Genomic DNA, 24,349 nt, shown 5'->3' with positions numbered 1-24,349 from the left:
CGGGGAGTTAAGACTCTCTAGTTATAGTAGCTTCAACCAGAATGATGTACTTTGCTTTATTCTTAGGCTGAATAAATTTTTGCGAGGAAAATTCCATATAAATCTAATGAAATGGGAATCATTTTTTACAAATAAAAATTGAATGCTTGGTACCAATAAACAATCGGTTAAGATTGTTATTCTTGATAAAGAGATATTGGATTTAAATTTTATCGGTGATCATTTGTTGAAATCATCTCGAATCACGATCTACAATTACTTATCTTAAGTTAAGTTATCAAATACGATATATCTTATCTTGATCTAAGAAATCGAATAATTTATCTATCCTAAATTTTTCTTATAGAAAAAAAATTGAATGCCTAGTTACATAATTACTTCGATGCCCAAGTTAAGTACTAGTAAATTACTCCTTTCAAAAATCTTAAAATTATATAAAATAAAATATAAATATATAAATTATTATTAATTTATATTTTATATATAATATAATATAAATTTTAGAAATTATCCATAATACAAACAGTAAAATTACCGGATCTACTAAGAGCAAAAGCTTCAACCTGTACGCCTGGATCATTCCTCTCTCGGCTTTTGACTTTATTTGAGAAATTATGTGCTTTGCTCTCACCCAATGTGAATTCATTAGAAAATACGCAGGGGAAGCCGAGACAATAAGGTCAGAAATAATAGAACTCGAAAAAAAATTTAGGACACCTTCAACTTTTTATTACATTGTTATTTTAATAACAGTTAGCATCTACAAAGTTTTCATTTATGCATCTCTCTCAAATGCCATAAGTACATTACACAAATACCACTCAGCCAAAAAAAAAAAAAAACAGAGCAAAAAAGGCAACACCAGCAAATTTCATATGCAGAATTGCAGAACATTCTTGAAAATCCCATTGATGAGACTTAATCGACTTCCTCAATCTTGGGTCCGGCACCAGTTCCACCAGATCCAGCTTTTCCGTATCCGCCCTTGGGCATCTCAGCACCACCCACTGGCACATCTCCTCCACCACCTTGATACATCTTTGCAATGATTGGGTTGCATAGGCCCTCCAGTTCCTTCAACTTGTCCTCAAATTCATCAACTTCTGCCAACTGGTTTCTGTCAAGCCATTCAATAGTCTCATCAATTGCCTTCTCGATCTTCTGCTTGTCTGCCGGATCAAGTTTTCCAGCAAACTTTTCATCTTTCACTGTGTTCCTCATATTGTATGCGTAATTCTCGAGGGCATTCTTGGCCTCTACCTTCTTCTTCACCTCCTCATCCTCTGACTTGTATCTCTCTGCCTCTTGCACCATTCTTTCAATTTCTTCCTTACTCAATCTTCCCTTGTCATTGGTAATTGTGATCTTGTTCTTCACTCCTGCAGTCTTATCCTCGGCAGACACATTCAAGATACCATTTGCATCAATGTCGAAGCAGACATTGATCTGAGGTACACCTCTTGGAGCCGGTGGGATGCCTGTAAGCTCGAATTTGCCAAGTAAGTTGTTGTCCTTGGTTCTAGCCCTTTCACCTTCATAGACCTGAATCAAAACTCCAGGCTGATTATCTGAATAAATCGAGAAAATCTGCTCTTTCTTGGTGGGAATAGTTGTGTTCCTTGGAATCAATACTGTCATTACCCCACCCGCAGTCTCAATACCAAGGCTGAGAGGCGTGACATCAAGAAGAAGCAAATCTTGGACCTTCTCATTCCCTTCACCATTCAAAATAGCCGCCTGAACCGCAGCTCCATAAGCAACCGCCTCATCAGGATTTATACTCTTGCAAAGTTCCTTGCCGTTGAAGAAATCTTGCAAAAGTTGCTGAACTTTAGGAATCCTTGTCGACCCACCAACAAGAACAACCTCATCAACCTGACTCTTATCAATCTTGGAGTCTCGGAGGCATTTTTCAACAGGCTCCATGCACTTCCTAAATAAATCCATGTTCAACTCCTCAAACCTTGCTCTCGTAATAGTAGAATAGAAATCAATACCTTCATAGAGTGAGTCAATCTCAATGGTAGTTTGAGTGGTGGAAGAAAGAGTTCTTTTCGCCCTCTCACAAGCTGTCCTCAGCCTCCTTAAAGCCCTTGCATTGCTACTAATATCCTTCTTATGCTTCCTCTTAAATTCCTGAACAAAATGATTGACCAACCTGTTGTCAAAGTCCTCGCCTCCGAGATGAGTATCTCCAGCAGTAGCCTTAACCTCAAAAATCCCTTCCTCGATCGTCAGCAATGACACATCAAAAGTACCTCCTCCGAGATCAAAAATCAAAACGTTTTTCTCGCCGGACCTCGATCCCTTCTTGTCCAAACCATAAGCAATTGCTGCAGCCGTTGGCTCATTGATGATCCTCATAACATTAAGCCCTGAAATGGCTCCAGCGTCCTTTGTAGCCTGCCTTTGTGAGTCATTGAAATAAGCAGGCACGGTGATAACCGCATCTTTCACAGTTTGGCCCAAATAAGCCTCGGCAACCTCCTTCATCTTGATCAATACCATAGAAGAAATTTCTTCTGCCGCGAACTGTTTTTGTTCACCCTTGTATGTAACCACAATCATTGGCTTATCACCAGGGCCAGCAACGACCTTGAAAGGCCAGTGCTTCATGTCGCTTTGCACTGAAGGGTCAGAGAAACGACGACCAATGAGACGTTTGGCATCGAAAACAGTGTTTTGAGGGTTCATGGCCACTTGGTTTTTAGCTGCATCGCCAATGAGCCTCTCTGTGTCAGTGAAAGCTACGTAAGAAGGCGTGGTTCTGTTGCCTTGGTCATTGGCTATAATCTCGACGCGGTCGTTTTGCCACACCCCAACGCAGCTGTATGTCGTCCCGAGATCAATCCCAATTGCCTTGCCTTGAGCTTTGGCAGCCATTTGTTGAAGAAAAATAGGGAACCGTGCAGGAAACCTGAGAGTTTATAAAACAGTATTTGAGTGTTTATAAGATGGCTTTGATGAATTTGTTCTGGTTGGAAATTGGATGGGGGAACAGAGTAATATATATTTATAGAAGGGGATGGGAATTATGCAGAAATTTCGAGAGGAAAGTAGAAAGACGGTGAAAAGCAGAAAAGGAAAGAGGGGGAACCTGGAGAATTCTGGAGAAGAGGATGAGGTGGTTAAATTGGTTTGGTTGTCTAGACTCTAGTATGATGTGTGGGTCGGCCGCAATTCAGCAGCCAATGGAAAGATTTGGAAGGAAACATCAGCGCTCAATTGGGCCAGGCCGGCCAATGAAATGAACACTTGCTTAGTCGGCCGACAAAAAAAAAAATTATTGCAGTTGGGCTTAGATTTCTGAAAGATAACACATAAAATCTTGCCATCTTGTGCCACCGTTTGATCTCACGGGGCCAGGGATGGCATCGGGTCGGGTTCGGGACGGGTTTTGCTCGCCCCGAACCCGACCCGATTTTATGCTTTATTAAGTTCGAATCCGATTCGATCCGAATTTTTTAATACTCAAACTCGACCCGATCCGACACTATTTAAATTGTATCCGATCCGATCTGATCCGAAATTAATGAAAATATTATTTTTTAAATATAAATATTATTTTTTAAATATAAATATTTAAAAATATCATTATATAAATATATTTAATTAATTAATTAATTAATTAAAAAATAATTTTTTAATAATGTCGGGTCAGGTAGGGTCAGGTTTTAGGCATACCCGAACCCAATCCGACCCCGATTGTTACCTAATTTTATCCGACCCCGATTCGAAACCCGAAATTAAAAAAAAAAACCTAACCCTATAGGGTCGGGTCGGGCCGAAACCCGTCGAAGACGGGCTTGATTGCCGTCTCTACACGGGGCACAAAACCCATATTATTTTTGAAATAGTATAGCCCGTAGAGTTTTAAAAAGGGTTGATAGTTAGAGAATAATAAAATTCATCATCAAGTGCTTGAATTTGTATTTCATAATATAGTTCACCTCATGTTCTAAACTCCATTCATCAAGAAGCTGAAATGCCATAAACAGCTAATGAGAAAGTGCTGTGTTATAAATGCCACATTGTCACAAATCCAAAAATTATCCTCAACGAAGAGATTTGGGTTCGAGTCTTGCTAGTGGTCACTTGTTAAGGTCATCTTAAATGCACAACCTGTAGCCACCTGTTTTAGACTGTCAGATACCGTACATCTTATCCTGACCTAAAAGATTAAACAACCTATTTACCCTTGAATTTTTTCTTACAAAAAAAAAAATCATGTCTTTTTTTTATTTTTACTAGAATGGTGTTTCACTTTTACTTTGGATCTTTTTTTTAATTCATAAGAAATAATTTTAAATATAAATAATATTAATAATAAATATAAAAGTAATTATTGTAAATAATAGATTTTAAAAAATAATAATGAAAACATTATATTAATTAAGAAAAGAACAATTAATTCAAATAATTTTATTTCAATCAACTACAATTTGCAATAAATTCTATTTTTTAATGAAAAATTGAGAAGAAATTTTATATTGATTATTATATTAAAAAATACAAAATTGTATTTTTGAATACATAAAATACATTCTTAATAATGTTTGCATTCATTTTTTTTCGTTATTTAACATAATTATAAAAATAAAATGTAAAAATTTAATTATTGGAATTAAACCAAATTTGAGGCAATTTTGTGATAATAGAACCAATTATTTTAAATTGTTTGTTAAAATTAAAATGTAAATAACTTTTTTGGGACCAAACCAATTTTGAGTTGGCTTTGTAATAATGTAAACAATTATTTTTAGATTGATTGATAAAAAAATCATAGTTGATAATTTTCGTATAAAAAGTATATGATTTAGCTATAAATGAAAGCGATCATTAGCATATTATATGATTTATATTAGGCTGTATTTATCATATGAAATTACTAAAAAAAATTTTTAATTGTTTATATTAGATTGTATTTATCATATGAAACAGTTGCAAATAAATTTTAAAATTATTTATAATTTTATATACTTAATATTAGTTATATATTAATCAAATTGAATATTCATATCTAAAGTGAGATAGGGATTAAGAAAATTTGAGTTTAAAGTTTTTTAATATTAATACTTCACTTTTTTACAATATTGATAAACTATAAATTTAAATACTAAAAAGTAAAAAACAATATGAAAGTTTTAAAAATTAACAATTGTAAGTGTTAAGGGAATTGAAAAATTTTTTGAAACAATTCAAAAAAAATGTGGAGATTTAATTTGAGAAAAAAAAGGGATTGTGTTTTTTAATTTGTTTTTAGTATGTTGATCAATATGTTTTTAACTATTAATTTATTTAGAAAGTTAGGTAACTATTATTAATCAACTATCAATTATATCATTTTATTTTTTTTCTTTATTACTTCTAGACATTCAAATTTTTTTTACCCAACTTATCAATGTTTTTTTTTTTTTTCATTCTTAATAGTATTTTCCCTTTATTTTTAATAATTATTATTTAATTATGTTAGAATTATTTTTGTTGATAATAGAACATATTATTCGAAAAATATCAAAAATTGTAAAATTAATGAAAAATATTTTTTAAAAAATAATAAAAAAGCATAAATAAATTAATTTAAATAAAAAAAGTTACCACTAAAGAAGAGAAGGAAAAGGCAACAAATATTTTTTCATGTAAACTAATTAAGTCTCACAAAACCCAACAAGTAGCATAACATTAAGTCTTAAGTTGGTCAAGACAAACTCAATTAAAATACAAATAGCACAACGTTAAGTTGTAAGTTGGCTAAATTCCTGCATTAAAATTAAAGGGGGACAACTTTAATATTACTAGAACTAGACTTTGTAAAAAATTTTATTGTTTTGAATATATTTATAGTTATTTTTAATATGAAAATAATAACAAATAAAATAAAAAATAATATAAAATATTAAAATTGAAATATATATATATATAGTATTTTATATATTACGATTATTTTTTGTTAATTTTTCATACTATATTATAAGGTTTGTATTTTTTACTAATTATTTGTTTAAATGTATGATTTTTCAAGTTGTTATAAATTATAAAAATTTTTGTAAATATTTTTTTTAAAAGAAAGACAAAAAAAAAAAAGTAACATAATTTTGCAATTTTTTGTTTTTATATCTTTTATATTTATATTTATCATTATTATTTTTTTATTATGCATGATAAATTATAATAACTCAAAACCAATAAAAACATATCAAATTACAAAACTCATATAAAAAAAAATCCACATTCATTTTTTGAAAATCCAAATAAAATCCAATTCGTCATGTCCCATTCCAATTTAAGTCCAACACATCATTTTATATCAAACCCAATAATTTAGTTTACTTTTTTTTTATCAACCAATAATTATTTGATAAATGAAAAATAATTGGAAAACTCAATTGTGAACTTCCTTCAATCGAGAGTTGTTTCATTTGGGGATAATAACACACTATCAGTGTAAATGTTTAACTCTATAGTGGTATTAAGAAACACATGTTTCATTTTTATTTTTAATTAATTTTTAGTTTTTTTAAATATACTTTAAGAGATGTGTCACACTCTTAATCATGTTTGTGGAATCTAAAAACCCCATGTTAGAGTATTTGATCATTTCTTTTTTTTATTACATATATTAATGATTAATATATTTGTGCATAAGGTATTAGTAAACTCACAATATCTATCCAAAGATAGTATCAATTAATTTTATATTATTCTAAAATGACCTTGGCTAAATGATTTTTTACTATTAATTAAATTTTATTATTTAAAATATTGAAAAGTTTTAAAGTTTTCTTTAATATTTTGACAAAATTTCTAAAAAATTCTCTTACCTTAATAATATTTAAGAAATTCATTCATTCCATTGAAGAGCTTATGTTGGCTTAATTTAATATTTTTATGGAAAAATAGTTTTTTGTTTTTCATTCTACTAACCTTTTATTTTTCCCTAAATATTTTACTAAAAACAAGTAAAAAAATTTATAATATTTCCAAAAATTCTCCAACACTTTTAATAAGATTTTAAGAAAATTCCTCACTTACGAATTTTAATAAAGTCACAACTTATAATTTTCTTTTAATTTCATCATTAAAAGAATTTTCATTTATTTTCAAAATTTTATAAAATTTACATGATACAAATAAATATATAATTTTAAAAATTACATATTTAACCCATATCTTTTGTTTTTTATGTTGTCAAATTATTAAAACTTATTTCTAATCTAAAATTTTAAATTTATATGTAAAGAAAAAAATTAAATAAGCAAACTAATAAATTACAAACTAAAAATAAAAAAAAAAACTACAAAATACTAAAAAACAAAAAAAGATTGTTCCCTGGCTATCAATGAGCAACTGATTTGATGAGTTACTCTTAAAAAGAGTGTTTTCCCCCGTCAAATACTTTAATTGTATAGATAAAAAATTAAAAATTAAAAAAAAAAAAAAAACCTGCACTTCGCAATGTAAAATCCTAGGAAGCTTCCCAAGAATAGTAGTTCGTGGCGTAGCAACTTGTAAGAGGATTTTAGCAAAGGATATTGAGACCTCCCATGGAATTCAGTGACAAAAGAACTAAGTAAAACATATAATAGAGTGTAATTCATCTTCAAGAATTTTAGGTAGTGGACATCTAAGTTCTTATAGCAATTTTTAGGAGGCCTATCTCAATTAATGAAAAGACTACTCTAAGAAAGGCTCCGAAGCATGCAAAAAAATCCAATTTGTCAATCTTCCATATCAAAATTGCTGCCTTAACATCGAAGAAACCAATCACAGTAGATATAATGATGGCAGCAAGAACAGCATTTAGGGCGTACTTGAAAACAAGTGTTAAGAATTCTAAGGTTAGAAATACAACACAGGACATAACAATATTAGAGATAGCAATTTCACAGCCAGTCAAAAAATTTACTGTTGATCGAGAAAACGAACCTGCGGGTAATGAAGGAAAGACATCATCAGTTATATAAAAATAGAATTACGTGACTGTGTATGTGCATGACTATATTTTCAATATATCTTATTCATATTGACAAATAATCAAAAGATTTAATAAGATGCAAGTGAAAAATGTTTGAGAGTTTTTATATTTTCCATGCATGATTTAACATGTAGTGTAAGGGAAACAGATTTGCTAATTTTTTATACAGTACATATGATTTTTTTTTCTTTTAAGTTTCAATAGTATGAACTTTGATTGCAAAAATAAGTAGGTTGTCGTAAATAAAACATTTTCTCACTGCTTACCTGTGGCCACATAGCAAGAAGTCATTGAACCAACAACATTCATTACTCCTAGGGTCACCATTTCTTTGTTTCCATTTATTTGATGGTCTTTCATCGTAGTAAAAGTTCTTCCAATGGCTACAACTGTTAAATTAACCCACCAAAGAAGAAAAAATGGAAACATAAAAGGTCTATTTATGTGCAATATCGTAATTAATTTCCTTCGTTAGTGAAGATGGATATAAAAAAAAAAAGAAGGCTTACCATCAATGTTATCATACCAGCCGCGACACCAATCTTCAAACCTTTAAGAAGATATTCACCACTGAAATAATTTGATTCATAGATGAGGGATTGATTCTTTTCTCAATGTTCTTCACCTGCGCAGATGAAAGAAAAGTGGTGCTGCTTTCATTACTCATTACCAAAACTACTACAATTTCTGAACTATTAAATTGCAATATTACACTAAAAAATTATTAGAGGTTAAAGAAAAGATGCTTAAAATCTAAACTCCTTTTTTTCTGCATGTGTTATATAAAAAAAAAAGTGGAGAGAACAACTGATATTAATGGAGCTATTGCAGGCACCCAGAAAATTTTTCTGTTCGTTTTTCCCTATTTCTCAAAGCATGCAAATGTTATAGTTTGTAAACAAAAATAAGACAATAGAGGTTGTTGCAATGTACTTCGCAAACAGAAGGAAGGACAAAAAGATAACTCTAATGAGTATAGTCTGCTAGTTCCATTGCAAAGTAGTATTATATAAATTTAGTAACTGCAATGTTGTGAGTGATAACATTGATATAGGTTGGGAATTCTTCAGATTGTAGGTTATGACTCATAAAGAAGAGAATCGAAATGTAATTTTTTTTTGAAAAGGAGAAAGATAAAGGACTGCTTACTCTACGATGAACGTTGCCCCATATAGAGTGCATTACAGAAACAATATAGGTTTCTTTGTAAATTTTTTTATAACGGGAAGACCCTTAAGTTGTTGGAAGGCAATCATAATAGCAGCTCCACCCATAAAACCGACGATAGCAACAAGAGACAGGAAGTCAATCAAGAAGCCCAACCTAATTATTTGTTTTCAAAAACTAGTTTAGTGAATGATGGAAGCAGTCAAGGATCCACAAAAATATGAGTAGCACAAAGTTAATAGAAAAAAAATATTATGGGCAGCTATTATCAGACTTCCAAAAGTATAATACACAATTACCTGAGAATACCAAGGATTGCTTGAGTGATCCTAGCAAAAAAGGTAGCCGTAAATGCAATTTGCTGATAATCAGCTGCATTTTTTGAAGGCTAAATCTCACTTGAAAGCATAGTCCCTAGTAAAAGAGATACCACAACAGCTGGTCCAATGACAATATCTTGAATAAAGCTAGAGTCTATAATGGTTAAAAAAATAATACTCATAAAAACCTTAAGACAAATCCAACAAAAAGACTTCTTTAACAATGTAAGGTGATGATAAATAACATGGAAACTTACAAAGTCCATACCGTGGATCCAAGTTTGCTAGTTTTGCATAACCAATGTCCTTTTTCATGGTAATTAAACTGAATAATTAAATCTGACCGTATGTGAAAATCATTTGAGGTTCACAAGCCTCTCTATGTATATTTTTTTTAAGTATAACAATTGGCGACTTTACCTAAGGATTGCAGAGACTCGCTAAAGTCAGTCCAACAATGATATCGCCTTTAAATTTTCTCCAGCTATAACTCCTTCCCCACTAAAGAATGGGGAAAATGGCCTGGGCGCCTAGGATAAGCTTTTGAGATGGTGGTTGATCCTTAAAGGGACGTAGAGGATCATCAGCAAAGAATGTTTCTTTCACAGTGGCTAAGAATTCCTTGAAGAGGTTTTTGTGAAGATATTGTGTGTTGTGCACATGGTGACAAGAGAATGGCAGGCTAATGACTGTTAAATTTATAGCATTTTATAATTCCATTTTAGCTTAAAATTTGAAAAATTTTTGTGAAATTGGTACTTTTAATGTATGAAATCTTGATTTTAGGGTTTGGTACATGAGGACGTGTAAGTCATGCAATCTATGCAAGATGGTGCAACATTCGGCCAAAAGCAAAACCAAGTAATATTTGTCTGTGCATGGGAGAGTTATGGCTAAATCCAACTAGCTAAAGGATTTCCTACATACATGCGGCTATTGAAGAAGTTAGAGTAGCGTAAGGACCCTTTGATAAATTTAAAAGAGTTGAACTCCAAGATAGACACTTTAAAAGAGATAAAAGCTGGAGTTCTAATTAAAGGATGATTCATTGATTTCTATCCAAAAGAGCTTGAACTCAAGTCAACCAAATTAAGAAGATGAGTCTTGGATTTCAATCTTAGCTGAAACTCTCATTCAAGTTACAAGATGATGATGGCATGGCAAGACAAGTGTGCATTGAAAACCAATCCAAGAAGACCATTTGGCCAACACATGTGTCATTAAAGATCCCATATTCAGTCAAACATTTCCAAGACCAAGATAACTTGTAATCTTTTAGGAATTCAAATTAGAATAGGACTTTATAATCCTATCCCCTCTTGGCCAAACCTATGCCTGTAAGTAGGTGAGCCATCCTCACATGTGAAACACTAAATTCTCTCATCTTTTTTCTTTTCTTTAAGTTTTCTTTGTAATTTTCTTAGTTTGGCTAAGGTGATAGACTAACCTAAATCCTTTGTAATTCTTTTTACTTTTCGCTAAGGTGATAGATTAGCCATAATTTTGTTTTCTCAAGCAGTATTTCAATACAAGTTCTTTTATGCTTTTATTAAAGATCTCTCTTTCTCTATTTACATGCACAACATTTAATTTTTTACAAGCTTTCAGTTTTCTATTGTTTCTTGTATAATTGGCCTACCTTTATAAACTACCAAGTGACAATTGGTTAGTTGGTTTTTGGCCTATACAATTTTGGTTTACACTTTCATTTGTTTTCTTTATTTGCTTTTCAATGCAATTAACCATTCTTTTCAATTTGTTTAAATTTAAGGCTAGTAAAACATCACCTTTGCTACTTGGTTTCACACCCTAACATAATCCTCGTGGGAGCGATACTCTACTTACTCACTTTATTACTTAATGCAATTTGTGCACTTGTAAGTTATATGAAAAGCAGCAATCATAGGCTTCTAATGTCCATCTTTTTGTTTTCAACCTCCTCATCATTTGAATGAGACTTTAAAGCAATGTCACTTATTTGTAGCATAGGAAAAGTAAGCCTGATAAAAAATAAGGCATTTCTGATTTTTGTTGAACATTAAAGTTCATCGTCAATTCTTAGATTCTCCACAGAGTATACTTATTAATTAAAACCATAATGAATAAAAACTGAGAGGCAAGCAAACTGATGATGAACTAAGTATAGCAATGAAAGAGTTTTAAAACTCAATATATAATAGGGTGATGGAACTTGAATGCATGAATGATTGCAAAATTATTGGCCAATTTCTTTTTTAGTAAGACCATTTAAAAGGGGAAAATTGTGATACGGTGCATTTCTTCCTACAAAAGAATGCCATATATGTATTCATGAATAGAAATCATTAAATAACCTCTTTAGTAAACCAATTCCTTCATTTTCTAGCTCCTCGTGGAGTTGACCCAAGCAGTTTTCACACTCTAGATTTTGGGAAGCTTCATTATTGATTTAGCAATTTACATAGAAATGTTGAACTAGTTAGTAAACATAGCTCATTATTGAAGATGTCCTGAAGTTCCTAATAGAATGAGCAACAGATATATTTGTAAAAGGCAAAACAGATATATTGTTTGTCATTAAACTTCAATAGGCAATCTTGTTTGTCATCAAAGAAAACTGCAAAGCTAAATGAATAAGTTGATGGATGCAGATGCACAAATTCAAGCAAAAAGCACAGTAGATAGAAAGAAAAACATACCGCATAGGACATGCAGAAGCATATCTGTATTATAAGATATAGGAAGCTAATTGATTCGACAATACCTGTAATAGAAAACGAAAAAAAGAAAAAAAAGAAACAACTAAAAATTAAAAAAATAATCAACTAAGTTAGAAACAATTTAAGAACCCAAAATTTGTTGCTGAAATACCTTTGACAATATCGACAATAGAAAGGAAAAAAACAAACTAAAAGCTAAAAATATTCTAAAAATTCCAAATATCAAAAGTTAAAACAATTTTCCAAATATAACAGAATCAAAGCAAAAAATTATTTTTCTTACTTTCTTCATTTCTATGTTCTTTTCTTTCAATTCCCTTTGAACATCAATTGACGATGGGATACTCGACCTCTACAGCCCAGCTCGCCTCCCCTTCCCTACCATCAAAGCACCTCTTTCTCTAACTGCATTGTATGTTGGGGGAATCTTGGGAGGTGCAACTTCAAATAGAATCTCTAAAGCCTCTCGTTCCGCCGATTAACTAATAGGGGGCTCAACTCTACCATCTAAGATCGACTCTGTCGTCTTGCCCTTTCTCTTTTTTTTTTTTTTTCAAGATTGTTTGTTTTGAGAAACTTCTGGGTTTTCAATCTTGCTTCTTTTTTTTTTCAATAATGAAACCTAGAACATCCATAAGCTTCTGGAAGTTGATTTATTTCAAAATTACCTATACAATTGTTTTCAAGACATTGCTTACTTGGTTCTGTTAATGTAAATTGGGGATTGCTTTTATATATTATTATAGATACGTTAGATTATGTCATAAATGTTATAAATATGACAATAACTTTTGAAATGCTTAACTTTTAACTGCTACTTTTAAAAGATGGTTTAAATATAATTAAATAATTTATTTATTTCAAAAGGTGGTTAGTTAATATTTGCAAACCCTATCTCTCAACAATTATGCATTTAATTGAAAAAACAAGTTCATTATACGTATATGTAGAGATTTTATTTTGTCTTAAAATTTTTTCGAGATTAAATGAGCTTTGAATTTTATGTTAGTATTAGATTTAAAAATTGTTTAATTGGGCTTTAATTATAAAGGTAGATTATGAGTTCAAATCAAATCAAATGGTCTAAAAGAGTTATTTACTTATTTATTTATTTTATTTTGCTTTACTTTATTTTATTTTATATTTTTGTTAGTTAAAGAGTCTAAAGTAAAAGAAAAATGATAAAAAACTAATATTGAAGTTTGTAGAAGTGAATGTGAGAATAAGGTATCTTGATTTTATTTAGATTTAAAATTTAAAGACTAAATTTATTATAAAATTACTTGAACTTCAATTCACTTAAAAAAGACAAAAGATTTTGAAAGTGTTAAAGATTAAGTCTTAATAGATACAATCAATTAATTGTTTTACAAATTGAAAAAGGATTGAATTCCTATGTAAAGAGAGTATACATAGCAATAATACACAACTATAAGCATTGGCAAGGAAAGAGCAAATTCAAAGCAATATTAGCAAAGTTAAAGTAAATAGATATCGCGATTTTGATTATAAGATCAAATTTTGGAATTTTCTAGGTTGTTAGGAAAACCTAAGGATTTAGTTTTTGAATTTTGTTTATAGGATTGTTCTTAGTTTTAAATCTATTTAAAAAAAAAAGAAGTTTTTTCAATTTTTTGATGTTTTTGGAGTTTTTTTTTCTTTGGGGTTTTTGCAAATTTATGCAAAATTTTGGGTTTTGGTTGAAATTTTTAATAAAGGCTTGAAATTTTCAGTAAGGTTGACTGTGGTTGATGGTAGAAGGAATCATCAGTTTTTGAGTTTCTAAAAAACTTTTCAATAAAGTTGAATTTTTTTGACAATTGATCAAATTTTTCGATGATGGAATCTAGAAAAGTGGCTAGTTTGAAAGGAGTTATTAAAATTTTCATCGGGTTTTGAAAAGAGAGGTAAGAGATTTTTGGCTAAAGAGAGAAATAAGAAAAGAAAACTAAAGAAAAAAAAATGATTTCGGCTTTAAATAATAGTGATGAAATGACATTGTTTTGCTGATTAGTAGTGGTTAACCCGTAGAGCTCCTCGGATTAAACCACTCCAGATTCTACCTGATCAGAGGTTTCATTTTTCTATTTTTTTGTTATTTTTCCTTTTATTATGATATTATTGTATGATTTTTATATGATGTTATTGCTTGATTTTTTTAATATTTTTCGCATGATGATTCTATGATACTTTTATGATATTCTAACAATTCTTATGATACTTTTATAGTATTTTGTATGAAATTATTTTGCATATAAATAAAAGGGGAATTAATTATTTTTTTATAAGATATTTAATAAATTTGATGATTAAACCTTTTCAAGTGAACAATTAGTTTATCTTAGAATATTCTTATGGTAATGAAAATTTCCTTTTAGTGAAAGACTAAAGATTTTTTTTCAATATTTAAATATTAAAATTAATAAAAATTAGGACTAAAAAACTATTATAATTAAGGCTTAAACAAGACAACATAAGGTTAATTTAGTACCAATTTAGGGGTTCTAGGGATGCTAAAACCTTCTTTACATGTAATTAACTCTTAAATCTAGTTTTGAAGATATAGATCAGAACCTATTCTTTTTAAGAATCTTTAGTTCAAGCTTAGGACAACCTTAGAAAAGATAAGTTCACTTAGATGGCTAATCACACCTAGATTAAAAAAAAAAAGATTGATGGTAACTCCATAATTTTTGTGTTTAATGGTCAGATCTTAGAGTTGAATGTTATGACAATTTGGTGATTCAATTGGGGGCATTCGAGTTATGTGTTATCTTAAGTCTTATTGTGATAGTTTTTATTTTTTATTTAAGAGATTATTTGTGATTTTTTTTTCATATATACTAATCTATTTGTTTGTTTTGTATTTTTGTGTAAATTTGATTTTTCATGTGTACTCATTATTTGTTTGCTTTGTATTTTTGTATAGCACTTGATTTAAGATATTTGATTTATGAATAAAAATGGTTGGTATGTCCCTTCACACGCATTACACATGCACATTCATGCATAAGCTCTAGACTTGAGTTTTATCCTTTCTTAGTTGGAAGTGAGTACTTATACTTTCGTAAAGTGATAACCTCCATGTGAGCTAGTAATAAACTCCCATTCAAATTGAACCTTTTTCATTTGAGCTTTAATGGGTGAAGATTGGGTGATTTACTAGTCTATAATGGAGAATGATGTGAGGAACAATTTGGGAACCTTTATATTGTTAAGGCCTTTAAACCAAGCATGTAAATAGACTCTACGTATTCAAACTTAAATTAGAGTCATACCCTTCCCTTTGTATAAAAAACCTTAAAATAGGACACATGAAGGGGCATCTCTTACCTTTTACTTGTAAAATTGTATTTTTCTTTATTTTTGTATCTATTGTATTTACTAACACATTTGTTTCACTGTATGCTCATGTATTTACATCATGAGATCTACCATAAGGAGTTATTGCTACATAACAATTTTAATAAAAAGAATCTTGCTTACATCCATAAAAAACCTAGCAAAGCTCCCTATTAGCTTGAAGCTAAGATCTAAGGAAGTTTAGCTTAAAGAATGTCAATGCTTGCCAGTCGATTATGTGTCCACTCTCTTGTTTAGGATTTATCTCAATCTCAAAAGGAATGATTTAAATGATTTGGGTAACATTTGGAAAGAGTAGGATGCCACTATTAAAGAAACCTTTCAAAAGAATAATGGTGATTTGGTGTTATTTCTTGTAGTCATTAATGATGATCAGCTTATTAGAGCAATGATACAGTTTTAGGATCCTTGTATCATTGCTTTACGTTTAATAAGGTTGATATGGTGCCAATAATAGAATAATGCTAAACTTTGCTTCACTTGAACCTTCCCAATCCTGATAAAATATGTTGGAAAAAAAATAAAAAGATTGGTTACAAAAGAAGCTTGCTCATTTGATGGCAATAGATGTCCAAATTGTTGATGCTTAGGTGAAAGGAAAAAGTGAAGGTGCTAGCCTTCCTTGGTCTATTTTGTGTAACTTCATATACAAGCATTTGGATGACAAAAATGAAATGGACTTGATGGCCTTGACTCTTTATGGAATGGCGATCTTTCCAAAGGAAATATGGTACAATGATGTTGCAATTGTTGATTTCTTTGAACAATTTAATTACCAAATCAATTCAGCTCATTCCATATTGGTAGAAACTATTAGATCATTGAACCATTTGTTAACAAAATGAAAAAAGGGCATTTCATCAAATGTGTATAACTGTTGACCATTTTGATGAAAAGTCACTTTGAGTGCAATTAGGGCTAATTCCATAAACCATATCTTGCATCAAGTGCCTTTGTCAAAGAATTTTGTGAGAATGAATGGCTTGAACAAAAATCCAATGAAGCATAGGTCTCATTTTTACACACTCTTAAGAGGCGAAATGAAGAACACATTGGATGTCATACATACCAGTATTATATAGTTGTGAAGATAAGCTTTGGTTCCTATTTTAGGCCTTTTTTGGTGTAATGAGTTACTCACCAACTATGGTGTAAAGACAATTATGGTTCAAAGCAGTTTATCCCAGCTACTTCTAGACTAAGTCAGTTGGAATTCTCATATGCCAAAATTAATGCCTCAAAGAAAATAGCAAAGTTTATGCAAGCATGAAAGCAAACTCAAAGGAAAGGCAAAAAGAGTTGGTCTAATGAGATTACCTATAAATATTTCTTATGGCATATTAGGTGAGGCAAAGACATTTTACTTCCCGAAGAAAGGATCTCACATAACTCAAGCAAAGACATCACCTCTTAATTCATTAGTGGTAGTGGAAATTACTAAATGCAAACTATAAGTTGAGAAAGATGAATTGGAGCTTGAGAATAAAAGGCTTAAAAGAGAATTGAAAGATAGATTGGAGTGACAAGAAAGAAAGATTCAAGAACTTAAATAAAAAAGAGATGAATGAAAGAGTTTATTCACTAAACTCAATATAATTCATTTGTCTACCATTTTTAAGCTGGCAAAACTCTTAAAAGAAAATGGACAACTACAAGGAAAGGTGAAAGAAGGTGAAGAGCCACTATTTAAAGCATAAGAGCACATCTAAATGACGAATGTGACTAGTGTTGAGATTGGAACATAAATAAGGATTTTGAATAAAGAATGTGAGCAAGTAAAAAATGCATATTTGAGAAAATAAGATTAGTTAGAGTGCCTGTTAGACCAAATCATTATGGCTACTTATAAAACTAAATACATGGTAGAAAAGGGTCGAAGAATGAAAAACAAGCATGCTACCAGTTGAAGCACATGGTCAAAGACTATTATATTTTCTTAATGAAATACAAAACCAATATCGACAGATTAATGATTTATTTCCATAATAATTTTGGACTTTTATTAATGTAATTTTGGATTTTGTTAGTTCAAAGACTTGAAATAAACCAAGAGGGGGTGAATTGGTTAATAATAAAATTTTTAAAAATTAATACTTAATATGCACAAATTTTCCAAAACAATTTATCTAAGCAAATGAACATAATAAATAAGAGTAAACTAACAATTTTAAAAATAAGAGGTAGAGAATTAAACACCAATATTTATAGAGGTGTGATTCTTTTTTAGGCACCTACATCTTCTTCCTTAGTCGCACTTACCAATGAGTTCAATCCACTATGTGTTGAAAGTTACAACCTAGCTTTTCAAAGCTTTACATAATCAACACCACAAACTTTTAAGGGTTATCCTCCCTTTTAAGCTCACAATCTCACAATTCAAAGCTTCTGAAGTATTTTGCAAACTTAAAGAACCTCTCTAAGGTTAGGTGTTTGGTAACTTGAAGTACAAAGCAATACTGACAAGAGGATTAAGAGAAAAAGCTGATACAATAAGAGATTTTTTACATTTTTCTCTCTTTGAACTGGTTTGAATGCTTGAAGAAGATGGTTAATGGAGGCAATAAGTTCTCTTAGCTTTTCATACACTTGATTTATAGTGAAAGCCTTTATTTATATGTAAAAAGGAGTAGATAGCCGTTGCTTTGCATTTAATACTTTAAACCTATAAAATATCAGACAAGAAAATAGACATTAGGGCTTTTTAAGCATTAAGGGATCGATCCCTTGATGTAGGGGATTGATTGGGTCAATGATAAAGAAAGCCCATTTCATGTGAAAGCACTTACCCGATCGATCAAGTAGTATACCTAATCGACCCAATGCTTAGGTGATCGATCCCTTATGTGGGGGGATCGATCATTTTTATTGATTTTCAACCCATCTTAGCATTATATGTAAAAAATAGATCGATCCCTTTAAAGGGGATCGATCGATTATGTTTCAAACCCCAACCAATCGATCCTTACAAGAAGGGGATTGATTGGTTCTTAATGAATTTCCAGAAGTTTGGCTTTTGGAAGAAAAATAGATTGATCCTTTTAGCCTGAGGATCGATCGAGTAAGGGAGGGGATTGATCCCATCTATCCAAAACATTCTATAAACCCATTTTGTTTCTAGAATTTGTTTGTTTTAGATCCTAAAAGAATTTTGGCAAGATAGAAGGTTGGAAAAATATTCAATTTAAAATTAAGAGAATTTGATTCAAGTTAGCCAAAGTTTTGTTTTGTCAATTTAAAACTTTTAATCAATTTAAGGCTAACAATCTCCCTCATTTTAATATGATAAAACCAAGTGAAAATTTTGCTTAAAACCAATTTTCCATTTAAAAAATAAGCTCCCCCTGAATTTAAGCATAAAAATTTTTTAAGAGATTTTAAAACAACTAAGAACAAGGATATAACCATCAATGTCAATATCATCAAGTAGGAATTTTCATACCATCAAGATCATCAATCAAATGAAAAAATTTTCATACCATTTTCTTTCCCCTTTTTTATCATAGCAAAAAGCATAAAGTTAATCAAAGGAAGATGGCAATCAATTCAAGGCCATAACAACTCAATTTGACAACTCAAGTTCATATCAATCTCAATGTCAAATCATTAAGCAATATACCAATTTCACAAGCCAAATTTCAAAGTGATATAACAAATATCATAATGAAAATGAAATGCATATTTCATTAATATAAACATCAAATACCAAAGTTTGATAAGAAAACATAATGCAAAGTGTTTTTAAGGAAAAATTTACAACATAAAAAAAATGAAGATGTGGGAAAACATATGAGGAATGGCATTAGGATGGATCATTGAGAAGGAGGTGGAGAATGAGGGAAATGAGGAAAGTGCTATCCCATTTACTGTTATGCAGTCCATATGTGTTCAATATCAGCTCTAACTTGGCAAACTTGGGAAACTAGCTCATTTTGGGTCACTTCCATGTTTTTCAATATAGAATTCATAATCCCAACCACTGAGCGTAAACTGTTCATATAAAGCATAAGCATTTCTAAAACTCATTAGGTATCAAATGGTGGAGTAAAAAGTTCTTCTTAAGGTGTATCGAGAATATTTGAGATTTCATGCTCTTCTCTCTCTTTACACAGCCCTAATATCAATTTTTCTAACCTATAAACTTGTTGCATTTGGGTATAACCCATACTATATAGAGTAGAAACACCAAAAATGCTAAATGGATCATTGAACACAATTTTTTTATCACCTCTAGTATTAATGTTCAATTTTTTTAAAAGATTACTGATTGCAAACCCATAAACTAAGGTGTAGTCTTTATTTTGTACTTCATCATATCACTGAAAATAAAGTTCACTAGATTGGGTTTTTCCACATGTTTGATTTTGTACATTCACCAGCAATCTTGTTTCCTAATGGTTGAATATTAAGTGCCAGAATGTGCCAATACATTAATGACTATAAGGTGTAACAACCTATCGTGCATTGAAAGTCTAGTGGCTTGAGTAAAAGCAACTTTTAAATTTTCATTTCTAAATATATCTTGAGCTAGTTCTAGTATGTCACATCTAGTATTTGTGTCCTTCTCATCATTTAGCATAAAAGCTTTAGCTAACAATTGCTTATTAACTATAATTTCTTTGCCCATCATATAGGTTTTGAATCATCAAGATAATATCTATGTGTAGACCTTTCAATTTCAATACAAGTAGCATTGCTATAGAACACCTTAACTAGATTCTCAAACAAAATTTCATCTATGTACAAGTAGTTCATCCTGCCAAATTCTTCAAATACATACAAATAGGGGAACTCAATAGATTGTAAGAATTCAAGAGAGATTATCCTTCTATACTTGACCTCTCTATGAACAAAGTATGTTTTATATCTATTCTTAGTATAAGGATTGACAAAATTTTGATTGAATAAAGGCTTCATTGATCAACTAGAAGCCTCCTTTGAAGAATTATTCCTTGTTCCAACATTTTCTTTAGTCTTTGGAGCCATGAAAACAATAGGATAGTTGAAATAGGTAGGCTTATGTGAAATTGATAAAAAAATTGATGATTGTAGGTGATAAATAGTAAAGTATGTTTGAGAGAGGCAAGAAAATTAAGTGAATATAGTAGTTTCAAAAAGAGGATCAATTTTCTAAACTAAGAAGAATGAGCGAAGATTTTTGTGTGATTTAAAGATTTTTAAAGACGATTTTTGTAAGAAACCAAATAGAAATGAAGCAATTTGCAAAAGATTTTGGTTAAGAAAGATGAATTTTAAGAGAAAATATAGCAAGAATTTCTAGGGTTTGAAGAGAAGGTATTTAGGGAAAAAGAAGAAGGGATGAAAGAGCCGGAATGATCAATCAAGGAAGAAGAGAGGACCTAATTTTGAAAGGCCAAAATAGTGTGCATGGTACAAGTTTTACATGAGCCGATCGATTAGGTGTCAAAGGGGATCGATCGGGTAAAAGTTTACCATGGATGGATCGATCAAGTCCATAGAGGGATCGATCGGTTCCTCATGTTTGCCACTTAATTTGGCTACTGGATTGAAAACCAATCGATTTGATCCAAAGGGGATTGATCAGTTCCTTAATATTTTCCCTTAATTTGGCTACTAGATGGAAAACCAATCGATTCGGTTCAAGGGGGATCGATCAATTTTACCTGTAGTAATTTTTTTATATAAAAATAATTTAAAAACCATGCAACATGAACATTCAAATATGTATTATACAATCATACACAAGATTAAAAAAAAAGTCAAGATAAACATACATTTGATCAATCAAGATAGCAATATTTATCATACCATCAAGAAATTCATTTCAATGAGCATTCATCGTAGCAAGTTCACTTCTAATTACATAAAATCTATCCATGTCAAGAGGTTTTGTGAAAATATCAACTAATTGATGTAGGGTATCAACATATTCAAGCACAATATCACATTTTTGAACATGATCTCTAATATAATAATGCCTAATTCAATATGTTTGGTTCTAGAATGTTGAATTGGATTTTTGGTGAGATTGATGGCACTAGTATTATCACATTTAATGGGAATGTGATCCATGGTATTTCTAAAATCCTCCAATTATTGCTTAATCCATAAAACTTGAGCACAACAGCTATTGGCCACTACATATTCGACTTCGGTTATGGATTGAACAACACTATTTTGCTTCTTGAAGACCATGATATAAGCATATTCTTAAATAATTGACAAGTATCAGAAGTGCTCTTTCTATCAATTTTACAACCACCAAAATCCGTATCATAATAAGCATGCAAAGCAAAAGATGAACATTTTGGATACCATAATCCTATATTAAAAATGTCCTTAAGGTATCTAAAAATTCTTTTGACAGTGGATAAATGTGATTCTTTAGGTGATGATTGAAATCTAGCTCACAAACATACACTAAACATTATATCCTGTCTACTTGCAATAAGATATAACAATAAACCAATCATAGACCTATATAATTTAGAATCAATACATTTACTTTATTTATCTTTGTCAAGTTTTATTGAAGTGCCCATAGGTATTAAGCAAGGCTTTGATTCTCCCAATCCAAACCTTATGAGCAAATCCTAGATGTATTTAGCTTGATTGATGAAGTTACCATCTTTTGTTTGTTTTACTTATAATTCAAAGAAGAATGTAAGTTCTCCCATCATACTCATTTCAAATTCACCTTACATAGTCTTAACAAATTCTTGACAAAGAACTTCATTAATAGCACTAAATATGGTATCATCAACATAAACTTGCATTATGAGAATGTCTTTTCTTTTTGTTTTAATAAAAAGTGTAGTATCAACCTTCCCTATATTAAAACTATTTTCAATTAAAATTTTTGACAATCTTTCATACCAAGCTCTAGGAGCTTGTTTTAAATCATATAAAGCTTTTGTCAATTTATAAACATGATTTGAAAATTTAAGATTTTCAAAATTGAGAGGTTGATCGACATACACCTCTTCATTTACAAAACTATTTAGAAATGCACTCTTGATATCCATTTGAAAAAGCTTAAAATTTTTGAAACATACAAATGCAAGCAACATTCTAATGGCTTTTAACCTTGCAATCGGGGCATAGGTTTCATCATAATCAATTCTTTCTAGCTTTGGTTCTAACAACATTCCCATGCTCATCCATTTTATTCCTAAAAACTCATTTGGTGCCTATAGTATGATGATTACTAGACCTAGGTACAAGATTCTACACTTGACTTCTTTCAAATTAGTTCAATTCTTCTTGCATAGTCAATGTCCAATGATCATCTCCTAAGGCTTCATCTATATTTTTGGGTTCAACATGAGATAAAAAAGTGACATAATTACACACATTGTAAGAAGATCTAATTCTTACCCCTTGAGTTAGATCACCAATAATCTCACTATCTTTGACATATCTCCTTTCTCTATAGTGATTTCGTTCTTTCTCTATACGTTGTGGCTCTTCTAAAAACTCATCATCTTCTTTTTGTATGTTTTCCTCAATGTCATATGATACATCTTTGATATATTCTTAAAGTATACATACATTATCATCATCAAGAGGCATCTTTCTCAGAGGTGGAATAGTTCATCAAAGACAACATTTATAGACTCTTCAACAACTAATGTTCTTTTATTAAAGACTTTATAGGCTTTTGAATTCAAAGAATATCCTAAGAAAATGCCTTCATCACTTTTTGCATCAAAATTTTCAAGATCATCTTTTCCATTGCTCAAAACAAAATATTTGTAACTAAAAGGATGAAAATGACTTATGCTAGGCCTTTTTTCCTTTAAAAAGTTCATAGGGAGTTTTTTTTCAAAATTGGCCTAATCATAGCTCTATTTATAATATAACAAGAGGTATTTATGGCTTCCGCCCAAAAATATATGGATAAATTACTTTCACAAAGCATGGTTCTAGCCATTTGTTCTAAAGTCTTATTTTTTTTTTCTACTACCCTATTTTGTTGAGGAGTTCTAGGAGCAGAAAAATTATGGCTAATACAATTTTCACTACAAAACACATTAAAGCCAAGGTTTTCAAATTCTTTTCCATGATCACTTTTAATACTAGATATTGAGTAGCCTTTCTCATTTTGTATTTGCCTACTAAAACTGATGAATTTTTTCAAAGTTTCATTCTTTAAATGCAAAAAGAGAATCCATGTGAATCTAGTAAAGTCATCAACAATAACAAACCCATATTATTTTTTACCAAGACTTATTGTCCTAGTAGGACCAAAAAGATCAATATGAAGTAGTTAAAGAGGTCTAGTAGTTGAAATACAACTATTAGGTTTGAAAGAGATTTTTCTATCTTTTCCTTGAGCACATGCATCACAAACCTTGTCATTTTCATATTTCAATTTTGGTAAACCACAACCAAATCATTTTTAAAAAGTTTTAAAATTACATGCATGCTTACATGTCCAAATCTTTTATGTCAAATCCAATTTTTATTTTCTTTTTGAGCCATAAAACAAACATTTTTAAAGGAAAGATCATCTAGATGCACTACATAAATATTTCCTTGACAATGTCCAACAAAAACAAGTTTGTTAGTTTTGATATTAATCACTTGATAACACATGGATTCAAACACGACTTTAAGTCATTTGTCACCTAATTGACTAATACTAAGTAAGTTATGCTTAAGTCCTTTTACAAGTAAAACATTTTCAATAGTAGTAGAATAATTGTTACTAATGGAGCAAATCCCTTCAATTTGGCCTTTAGAGTTGTCATCAAATGTAACATCTCCTCCACTTTTAGCTTTTAAGTCCACAAAAAGAGTATTATGTTCGATCATGTGTTTTAAACATCCACTATTAAGGTACC

The 24,349-nt window shown here is 30.5% G+C and overlaps 1 protein-coding gene and 1 long non-coding RNA gene across 5 annotated transcripts; both read right to left on the bottom strand.

Moving 5' to 3' along the window:
* Positions 1-707: 707 nt before the first annotated feature.
* On the bottom strand, positions 708-3,125 carry LOC111278779 (heat shock cognate 70 kDa protein-like). The gene has a single exon (XM_022865401.2). The coding sequence runs from the start codon at positions 2,881-2,883 to the stop codon at positions 919-921; it is 1,965 nt and encodes a 654-aa protein (XP_022721136.2). The 5' UTR covers positions 2,884-3,125; the 3' UTR covers positions 708-918.
* Positions 3,126-7,699: 4,574 nt separating this feature from the next.
* LOC111278780 (uncharacterized) lies at positions 7,700-12,858 on the bottom strand. Of its 4 annotated transcripts, none has more exons than XR_016343998.1 (7): positions 12,445-12,858; positions 12,141-12,205; positions 9,442-9,616; positions 9,125-9,298; positions 8,485-8,600; positions 8,242-8,364; positions 7,700-7,926 (listed from the first exon to the last, which is right to left on the bottom strand). It is a non-coding gene; the product is annotated as an uncharacterized LOC111278780 (long non-coding RNA). The 4 variants fall into 4 exon arrangements; XR_016343999.1 differs by having other exon boundaries at positions 9,442-9,580; XR_002688790.2 differs by having other exon boundaries at positions 9,442-9,556; positions 12,445-12,857.
* Positions 12,859-24,349: the final 11,491 nt, after the last annotated feature.

This window comes from Durio zibethinus, chromosome 8, assembly GCF_047325235.1.
Source record: "Durio zibethinus cultivar Kanyao isolate XHJ-2024 chromosome 8, ASM4732523v1, whole genome shotgun sequence".
In the NCBI taxonomy this organism is placed as follows: domain Eukaryota; kingdom Viridiplantae; phylum Streptophyta; class Magnoliopsida; order Malvales; family Malvaceae; genus Durio; species Durio zibethinus.
The sequence above is the reverse complement of the archived record's forward strand: the minus strand, read 5'-3'. Positions and strand labels throughout refer to the sequence as shown.